The sequence below is a fragment of the Phocoena sinus genome, chromosome 15 (assembly GCF_008692025.1).
Source record: "Phocoena sinus isolate mPhoSin1 chromosome 15, mPhoSin1.pri, whole genome shotgun sequence".
Lineage (NCBI taxonomy): Eukaryota > Metazoa > Chordata > Mammalia > Artiodactyla > Phocoenidae > Phocoena > Phocoena sinus.
In genome coordinates this window covers 48,570,499-48,580,939 of record NC_045777.1, presented here as the reverse complement: position 1 = coordinate 48,580,939, position 10,441 = coordinate 48,570,499, and the positions used below count along the sequence as shown (strand labels likewise).

At 51.2% G+C, this 10,441-nt stretch overlaps 1 protein-coding gene across 2 annotated transcripts in view; it reads right to left on the bottom strand.

Moving 5' to 3' along the window:
- Positions 1-3,652: 3,652 nt before the first annotated feature.
- OVOL2 (ovo like zinc finger 2) overlaps positions 3,653-10,441 on the bottom strand; it is a 28,256-nt gene continuing 21,467 nt past the window's right edge. The window contains exon 4 of one of the 2 annotated variants that reach the window (XM_032605984.1): positions 3,653-4,359. In XM_032605984.1, the coding sequence (XP_032461875.1) occupies positions 4,046-4,359 (314 nt within the window). In that variant the 3' untranslated portion in view covers positions 3,653-4,045. The remainder of the gene's footprint in view (positions 4,360-10,441) is intronic. The other variant, XM_032605985.1, reaches the window with a different exon arrangement.

Below are 10,441 nucleotides of genomic sequence, written 5' to 3'. Positions count from 1 at the left end.
TGAGAGCAGGACAAACAAACAGGGTTGGGAGGAGGAGGGGGTCAGAGGCTCGGGTGATCGTCAGCTGGCTCTGCCTGCCACGCCAGAGACCGCAGAGTTGCTCCCATAATCCGTCCCCGGCTCTGGCATACAAGAGCCTGTGGCTGAGGAGCTGCATTTTTCTGTCTGCCAGGTACCATGGCAAAATCCTCACCCTGGAATGTGAGTGGAAGGGCTGTGTGCCACGTCCGGGCAGCAGCTTCAGAGGGTGGGTGTGACACGTCCACACCTGTACCAGACCCAGGGCTGCCCCACCCATGTCCCCTCAGCATCTGCTGTATGGGGTTGGTACATAAGATTGCTCACGGCCAAGCCCTTGAACTCTGCCTGAGGGCTTTTCCTGGCACAGGAAGCATGCCTGGCCAGTGCACAGGGCAGGTTGGAAGCGCCCAGAAAGGAATGCCTCCAGTGCCAGCACCCTCAACCAAACCCCCAGGCATGGGGAGCTAGTGGACCATGGCTTGCTATGCCCCTCCTGTGGGGGAACAGTCTCCCAGCAATCCCCTCTTGGATTAAGCTCCAACTGCCCACATCAGTACAGCCTCCGGTTACAGCCCTTGCATTCGTTGTCTTTCTTTTCCTGTCCCACTTCCCCACCTTCCTACATCTGTTGCTTTCTGGGATCACCTGCTAAGCCAGCAACTTGAACTTGAACTCTTGACTCAGAAGCAGCTTCTGGAGGAAACCAAACCAGAACAATTCTCTTACTGGCTGAAAACCAGAACCCCAGCTCCAACCATGCCCATGTTCACAAGGTCCCAGGGCAACAGATGAAAGAGGTTCCAGGACTTCCCTGGTGGCGCAGTGGTTAAGTATCTGCCTGCCAACGTAGGGCACACGGGTTCGAGCCCTGGTCCAGGAAGATCCCACATACCGCGAAGCAACTAAGCCCGTGCGCCACAACTACTGAGCCTGCACTCTAGAGCCCACGAGCCACAACTACTGAAGCCCGCACGCCTAGAGCCTGTGCTCCCCAACGAGAAGCCACCGCCATGAGAAGCCCGTGCACCGCAACGAAGAGTAGCCCCCGCTCACCACAACTAGAGAGAGCCCGCGTGCAGCAACGAAGACCCAAAGCAGCCAAAAATAAATAAATAAATACATTTATTAAAAAAGGAGGTCCCAGTCCCTGAGTGATTGTATGGAGGAGAACTACCTGCCAACCCAGAGCTGCTAGGTGAGGAAGAAACACCCTTCTCTCTTCTTTAAGCCATACCACATGCTGGGAGTCTTTGTTCCAACAGCTGTGCCTTGTCTTAGCTGGTACACCTACCCAACCTCCATTTCCTCCCTGGGCACTGCACCCTGCTTTCTGCCGGGGAAGCACTTTCCCATCCCTCCCAAGCCAGAGGTGTAGCCAGCCTGCTCTCTCCAGCCCTGCTTCGGAGGAGGCAGGAGCACATGGTTCAGGCCTGGGCCAGCAGAGCACAGTGATTGGCTAGGGTTGGAGGGGAGAGATGATGACAAGAGACAGACGGGGCCAGTCAGACACAGGAAGAATCAGCGCAGGATCTTTGGCTAAAAGATAAACCCCCCTTCTGCTGGGCTGCTGCACAGACGTCCAGAGCAGTGGATGGCCATCCAGCCCCCACTTGAATCTGCCTGAGAAAAAAGCCGCCTGGAGGAAAACTGGATAAAAGACAGAAAGATAAAGGATATGATTTAAGCACCTAGATCCAGCCACCCCTGAAGCTGGAAAAACCCTAGACATTACAACTAATACATTCTTTTCTTCTGTTAAAGTCATTTTAAACTGGGTTTCTGTCACATGCCACCAGAAGAGTTCTGTTTAATAAAAATCTGACCCTAAAGAGAACACCACGTCAGCTAGTTCACAATTCCCTATGCAAAACCGGCCACAGGCCAGCTGGCCCAGCCAGTCATCGAGATATTCCTTTACAGGAATGCCAGGTAACTGAGGAAGGCAAATCAGCCACCTTCTAGCCTCTCTCCCCTGTATCAACTGCTGAGACACAACCCAGTTTGCCCACTGGACCAGGGCTGAGCCCTCAGCACTGGCTGTGTCCCTTGAGGCTGCACTGGGCAACCACCACACCCCACATGCCACTGTGGGTCCCAAGGGCAACCCTGCCGCTGCTCGAACGTGGCCATTTAGACCACGTGGCACTGCAGCCTCGGCCCAAACACCCAGACCTTCAGATGCAGCAGAGCAGGACCCATGGTGGCCCCTCAGGCTGGCCCGCAGCACTGAGTCTTACCTTCAGAGAAGCCGGAGGAGTGAGGATCCCCCAAAGCCTGCCCTAGTCTCACGTTTGCCTCTTGTGTAGCCAGCGTTGGACCTGAGGCCTTGTCTTTCCTTTTTGAAGGGAGGGTGGGGAGAGGGAGGGAAAAAGGAGTTCTGACCAGACTTAGGGGCCCAGGACCCTTCCTCCAGCGGCCAGCCCGGCCGACGGCCTCTGTGGTTGCCTCCCCTGCCCCCCACCACCTGGCACAGGGATGCTGAACCCCCAGGAGTGCTCTAGAGGACATCATGCAGCGAGGGGTGCCTGGTTCAGTGCCCGGTGTATCGTAGGTGCTCGGAAAGAGGGTTTATTTCCTCCCTCTCTCCCTTCCTTCCTTCCGAAAGAAAAGTGCTGACTCAGCAAAGAAATGTTGCGTTATACGGGATGTACCACTTAAACCGCCCGGATCCTGACATGAGGCCCTGCCCACAGTGGTGGCAGGGGAGGGGGCAGGGGGGAGAAGTAGGGAGAGAAGGTGGGAGGGAAGGGGGGAGGGGAGGAGAGGAGCAAGGGAGGATAACGGATGGGAGGGAGGAAATAAGAAAGAAAATGGCCTCACCATCCAAACGTTCCCAAAGAAAGACTTCCTTGACTTTCAGAGTGGAAATGAGCCTGCGCGCTCCGCCCCGTCAGCGCCCAGGCACAGCTGATCCGCACCTCCTACAATTCAATCCCTCCCGGCCACAGGGGCTCCTGAGAGTTCTAGGTCCTTCCTCCAGCCCCTGCAGGCACAGAAGGACCCTGGAGACCACCTCACACACTCGCCCCATCCCCCCGTCGGCTTTATTGTTAACCTCCCACACGAGGAGGTGCAGGTGGCCAAAGGTCACCTCGCGCAGCAGTCACATGCCCGGAAGGAGATGCTGACGCCGCCATCACCTCCCCCCCCCCCGCCCCCCCTGCAGGGGCACTGAGGGCCCCCAGGGTCTCCTCATGCTCCAGCCTCGGCCCCGCGATGTCCACGATGTCCCTGGTGCTGGACTCACGGAGGGGGCATGGCCTTCAGCCAGCAGGCCCGGTCCTGGAGGCCAGAGCATCTCTGCAGCAACACCCTGGCCCAAAGAGCATCTGTGAGCCGCCTGCCAAGCTGAGCCCAGCGCCTCGGCCTGGCAGCCACGTGTGGGGCTGTCTTGTCACCAGCTGTCTGTTTACCTTTACCCAACACTCAAGATGCCCTTCTTCAAACCCACCCACTAGTACAAAACATCAACCCCCAAATAACCTTAAGTCGAAGGTCCCACGATATGCCCTGGACAGGGAGCTACAGGTCAACGCTCTCCTGTTTCATTCTGATCAGGAAAATGTCACCAGGACGTTTCCTTTATTAAAATAATTCCTGCTAACTCTTTCAGAATAATAGGATTCATTTTCCCTGCTGGAGGAGCATTTCAAGTGGAAGTACTTTTATTTCAAGGCACCATATCAATCTCTCCAAGGGGTGTCTCTCTTAAGAACACCCCTGCCTCCATGTGTGAAAATCCTAAAAAAAAAAAAAAAAAAAAAAAAAAAAACCCAAACCCCAGACGGTGATCAAAGCCATCCACAAGCTTTCATTCATGTGACAGTGTTCCTGAGGATATGGGTTACGGGGGGCCTGAAGCCACTGTTATCACTGACAGGCTTGGAACGGAGCCCCGCATCGAGGCCCCCAGAGGACAGAGAGATGGACGGAACACTTGGACTTAGAAAGAGCCCGTGGGTCAGGGGGCCCTCAAGACCGGGAATCTGTGGACATGTGGCAGCATTGGCATCCACGCCCTCTCCTACTTCTCCTCCTCCTCGCTCAGGTTGGCATTACCCTGGAGCGTGGATGTCAGCTTGTTTTGCAAGAGGGCTGCCAGTTTCTTGGATGTCTTTTTGAGGAACGCGCTGCCCGGGTGGGCACCATTCACATGCAGGTACAGGTCCTCCTGGGTGGGGCCCGTGTAGCCACAGTCTTCACAGACGTACAGCTTGTCCCGGCGCTGCTTGTAGGCATACTGCTGCTGCACCCCATGGATCTTCTTCAGGTGGGATTCCAAGGAGCAACGCTGGGTGAAGGCTTTGTGGCAGACGTCACATTTGTAGGGGCGAATGCCTGCAGGGTGAGGGGCAGACACAGCACCGGTCGGTCACAGCCCAGCCAGAGCCTCCCACTATGAAGCCATTAAAAGTCATCCTGCACCACCCAACGGCAAAAAACCAACAACACAATTCGAAAACGGGCAGAGGAACCGAACAGGCATTTTTCCAAAGACGTACAAAGGGCCGACAGACACATGAGAAGATGTTCACCATCACCAATCATCAGAAAAATGCAAATCACAACCACATAGAGAGGAGAGATCACCTCACACCTGTCAGAATGGCCATTATCAAATAGACAAAAGGTAACAAATGCTGGTGAGGGTGTGGAGAAAAGGGGACCCTTGTGCACTGTTGGTGGGAATGTAAATTGGTGCAGCCACTGTGGCAAACAGTATGGAGGTTCCTCGAAAACTTAAAGACAGACCTTTCTATATTATATGATCGAGCAATCCCACTGTGAGTATTTATCCAAAGGAAATAAAAACAGGATCTCAGAGAGATATCTCCACAGCCATGTCCACTGTAGCACTATTCACAATAGCCAGGACATGGAAACAACTTAAGTGTCCACCAACAAATGAATGGATAAAAGAGGTGTGGTATATATCTACAATGGATTATTATTCAGCCAGGAGAAAGAGGAAATCCTACCATTTGCAACAACATGGATGGACCTTGAGGACATTATGTTCAGTGAGATAAGCCAGACAGAGAAAGATGAATAGTGCGTGGTGTCACTTAGATACAGAAAAGTCAAACTCTCAGAAACAATAGAAAAATCGTTGCCAGGGGCTGAGGGGGAAAAAAAAAAAACATCATGACCAAGGATGAGAAACATGAGGAAAATGATTAGGGCAGGAGACAAAATTGTCCACAGAGCAAACATAATAAAAAAGGATGCATACAGCAAAACACCACCACTCGCCTGCCTTAATGTCTGGGTTTCAAAGTGGGCAGAGTAAACCTTGTTTTCATTTTAGTTTGGGTTTCACTGGAAAAGGAGTTATTTGGGAGGTTGCCCTCAGGAGCGGTGACCCCATGAAAAGTGGGAGGTGACTCCCCACCTGCAGGGGAGGGAAGATGATGATGACGAGGAGAGGGGTCATCCAGCCAGTCACCACTGTGGGCAACCAGAGTCCACATGGCCAGACGAGGTGCGGGACAGAGCAGAACACACACCTCCGAGTTACCCTGGCCCTCGGGAGCTGGAGTCTTTGTTCGCCTGCTCCAGTAGCACCGCGGAGAGCACCCTGGGTGGGACAGGTTCTCTCTCCCCAGCATGTACAGCCTGCCTTGGGGTAGAGTGGCCTCCAGCAAGGACATCCTCAGGCTGGGCTGCAGGTGTGGGCGGCCACGACATGGACGGGTGTGCCCAGAAATGGCAGGGGTCACAGGACACTGATGGTGTCGGCTACAGTTAGGAAACCATTTCCAACCTAGATCTCCTGCTGGCTTTAAAAGTGAGCTACTATGAGCGGGGCCTGCCTTCCAGATGGAGAGGCCACAAGTACCATATGAGCAGGGAGCTCAGCCAATCAAACCACAGTCATGCCCATGCCCACCGTGGGCACCCGACAGTGTGACACGGGAACTTAGGTAAGGAGACCTCAGTAGGTGTATCTCAGGCTCTAAAGTCGAGGGGGGATTCAAGGAAGCATATAGTGTCCCATGAGCACGGAAGCCCAGAGAGGGTGAATGCTGTGCTCGGGGTCCGTGGAACAGAGTGGGCTGCCAGCTCTCAGAGCATCTCAGAGCCCAGAGGCCAGGAGGACCACTGCCCGCAGTAATCCCCAAAGCTTTCGGCTCAAAATTTGAGAGTATGTGAAAACATCAATCAAGATAAATATTTTCAAAATTAAAATACATACAAAAAAATCCATGATGAACAAGTTATCAAAATTTTAAGTAAGGACAGGATCCACCAGGGCTGCATGGAGTCATGTTGGAGCTTGAGGCGAAAGGGAAAATGTGCATCCCCGTGTAGACGTTTTTATTTGTTTTTTTAATGGTTAATTCTTTTTCCCCAAGAATGTTCGAGTTGCTGAAAGAATAGTGAAAAATTGAAAAACAGGTGTATTAAAATTCACATTCTAAAATGCTTAAATAGTTTATTTATGCCATAATGGGTTTTATCATGATTTTACTATCCTGGCTTTAACGGAAGCAAGCTATTATCAAAAGATATTTTCAAAATCTACTTTTCTCGCTTAACAATATTCCTGGTGCACCGTAACACACTGATCAGAATGGCCATCATTTAAAAGTCTACAAACAATAAATGCCGGAGAGGGTGTGGAGAAAACGGAAACTCCTGCACTGTTGGTGGGAACGTAAGTTGGTGCAGCCACTGTGGAGAACAGTATGGAGGTTCCTCAGGAAACGAAAAACAGAATTACCACGTGATCCAGCAATCCCACTCTTGGGCATACATCTAGACAAAACTATAATTTAAAAAGATACATGTACCCCTATGTTCATAGTAGCACTATTCACAATAGCCAAGACATGGAAGCAACCTAAATGTCCATCGACAGATGAATGGGTAAAGAAGATGTGGTGCATGTATACAATGGAATATCACGCAGGCATAAAAAAGAATGAAATGATGCCATTTGCAGAAACATGGATGGACACAGAGATTATCATACTAAGTGAAGTAAGCCAGACAGAGACACAAATATCATATGATATCACTTATATGTGGAATCTAACATATGACACAAATGAACCTATCCATGAAACAGAAACAGAATCACAGACATAGAGAACAGACTGGTGGTTGCCAAGGGGGAGGGGGTTGGGGGAGGGATGGAGTGGGAGGTTGGGGTCAGCAGATGTAAGCTATTATATATAAGATGGGTAAAAAACAAGGTCCTGGGCTTCCCTGGTGGCGCAGTGGCTGAGAGTCCGCCTGCCGATGCAGGGAACGTGGGTTCGTGCCCTGGTCCGGGAAGATCCCACATGCCGTGGAGCGGCTGGGCCCGTGAGCCATGGCCGCTGAGCCTGCACGTTCGGAGCCTGTGCTCCGCAACAGGAGAGGCCACAACAGTGAGAGGCCCCGCGTACCACAAAAAAAAAAAAAAAAAAAAAAACAAGGTCCTACTGTATAGCACAGAGAACTATATTCAATACCCTACGATAAACCATAATGGAAAAGAATATCAAAAAAAAAGAATATATATATATAACTGAATCACTTTGCTGTACAACAGAAATTAACACAACATTGTAAATCAATTATACTTCAAGAAATAAATAAATATTCCTGGAGATTTTCCCACATTGGTGCTTACGGCTTGGTCTCATTCCTTTTTAAGAGCACCGTGGTATTTTGTTGTACAGCTGCACCCAAATCCCATCTTTTAAAAACTGTAGAGACTGAGGAAGCCCTGCTCCAGCCCACACCCTCCCATCACATGATGCTGCCTTGTACGACCTGGTACTAAGGTGTAGTCCACCTCACATCACATCACCTAGGAGCTCGTTGGAAGCACAGAGCCTCGGGCCCCACCCCAGACGTCCTGATCCAAGCGAAAGCAGTGTTTCTCAAATGTGAGCCCGAAACAGAACTACCTAGAGGGCTTGTCAAAACACAGATTCCGGGCCCCCCTGCTGGCGGATCCGGTTCCGGGGTGGGGATGAGAATCTGCATTTCTCACAGGTTCCCAAGTGCTGCCAAGGCTACTCATGCTGGAGCCACAGATCTGAAGCAACGCGTGGTGAAGACGTAGGACGGCACTTGGGGTGTCTGAGGCAGCCAGGCCCCCCCAAGTCCTCTCTTCAAGGTTAAACGTCCCCAGTTCCTCACTGGTGGCGCGTGGTGGGGGGCCGGGAGAGCTATGTCTGTTCATGAAGTTTTTTAAGTACACAGATGACAAAGGAAGTCAAAATGGAAAAAAATACTCCCCCCACCCTCGTTCAACCACCTGAAAAAATCAAGTCGCTTCCATTTTTCTTCCTGTCCACATCCAGAAGCTCCCATCCCTTCCCCTAACGTTCATGTGAAAAGAATTGTGTTAGCTCAATGCCATGGTGGGGTGTTCCTCCAGCCCACCCACGCAGAAAGCAGGCCTGTATTATGTTCCACATGTTTCAGAAAAACTGCTAAAAGAAACTCCTTTATAATCCTCAGCACTTGGCGCATAATAGGTGCTCAGTAAATCATTTTTATTTTTTATTTTATTATTTTGTTTTTGGCCGCACCACGTGGCTCGTGGGATCTTAGTTCTCTGACCAGGGATCGAACCTGGGCGCTCGGCAGTGGAAGCGTGGAGCCTTAACCACTGGACCAGCAGAGAATTCCTAATAGGTGCTCAGTAAATAATTTTTGAATGAATGAATGAATGAATCCTACTGGCCCAGGAAAAAGAGAGGTCACATCTTGGGGCTAGTTTTCTACAAACGTAGGGGCCGTGAGGCCTCTCCAAAGGAATACACCACGTAGGTTGCATGTCTGGGCCACAAGGGGCTTTGTGTTAACCAGGCCTCTGCGCCCACATGGCAGCTGGTTCCCACCACCTCTGGCTGATCAAGCAGCAACCTGACTTCAGACCCGAAGCTCATCAAGACAGAAATTCACCCAGAGGTCAGCTGCTCCTTTCAAGGGTGACTGGAAACAGCCCTCGACTATTTTAAAACATCCAAACTCAACCGGTGGGGAAACCAGCACACTGACACCAGGCTTTAACCTGGATTCTGGAAGTGGACGCTTCAAATCCTGCTCCTGGGGGTCCCCACTCCCAACGGTGACCTGAGAAGGTGATGCGGACGGGGCTGCATGGCTCTGCCTGAGCCCTGCCCCTTGCGGAGGGCATCGGGCCAGGGCCAAGTCCACTCGCACGGTCACGTCTCCTTCCTCTCTTCATTCCGCAGCTCAGCCGAATCCTACGGGCACAGCACCCAGCAGAGCCTGGATAGCCAGGACTAGAGGATTTCAGAGCCCTGCGCCGTGCAGATGACGGCTAGGATGAGGATGACAGCGGGGGGTGGAGCAGGGTAGACAGGAGGTCCCCACACCTCTAGTTATGGCAGTTAATTCTGACTTTTGCAAACCTACCCTCCCCACCCCGCTCTGCAAACACTACATTCATCCCTCGCTCACTGGTGCAGGCAGACATGGTCACCCAGCAGCTGCCTCTTGGTGACTCTTTCTGGGCTGGGGAACAAGTCCCTCCCTCCTGGAGTCCTCCTCTCCCCCAAACTCGGGGAGCAGGGGATGAAGGGGGCCAGGGAGGAGCCCCAGATGAGGGGGACAGATACCAAGGCCTCCCTGACATTGGGCCTCACCTGTCCTGGACGTGGGCGCTCTCGAGCAAAAGCCAATCTTATCCGAGCCTGGAGTGGGATCCCGGAACCATCCCCGCACCAGGCATCGTTAACCTACTGACACCTACACAGTAACAGAGTCCAAGGCCACTGGAAACCCAGGCACCACCCATCAGCCACGCATTAACTGAGTCCACACCTCAGTTTCCACACCTGTAAAATGGGGATAATAATTGATACCCCTTGTAAGGCTGCTCTGAGGATTAACCGAGATCTCACAAGCAAAGGATGCAGCACACACTGAATATTCAACAGGACGCAGCTTCAACAGCTTACAATCCAGGTCAACAGAACGCAGACACGCTCTATTCAGAAGCTGGCTGGCTGGTGGGTATGTGAATATTTAGTATCTGTCTTTAAACTGTATCTATATGTACACCTTTTTGTTCATTATCTATTTTACAATAAAAAAGGATAATTTTTCCTATAATAAATCATAATGGAAAAGAATATATATACACATATGTATAACTGAATCACTTTGCTGTACGCCAGAAACTAACACAGCACTGTAAATCAACTATACTTCAACTTAAAAAAATAATTTTTTTAAAGGCTAATTTTTTAAAATGTCGTTCCTAGGCAGCTGGTGGAGAGAGGAGGGGACAGACTTCCTTCCCCGTCCACCCTCCAGACTACCGTGCTGCGGGTCTGTATCACCTTGAGCAGAAAATACTGTGTGTTGGGTTATCACAAAGGGTCTCTTCTTTTCAAATGTTCTATTCCTACTACCAAATCAAGCTTCATGTCACTCATCCCCAAAGAAA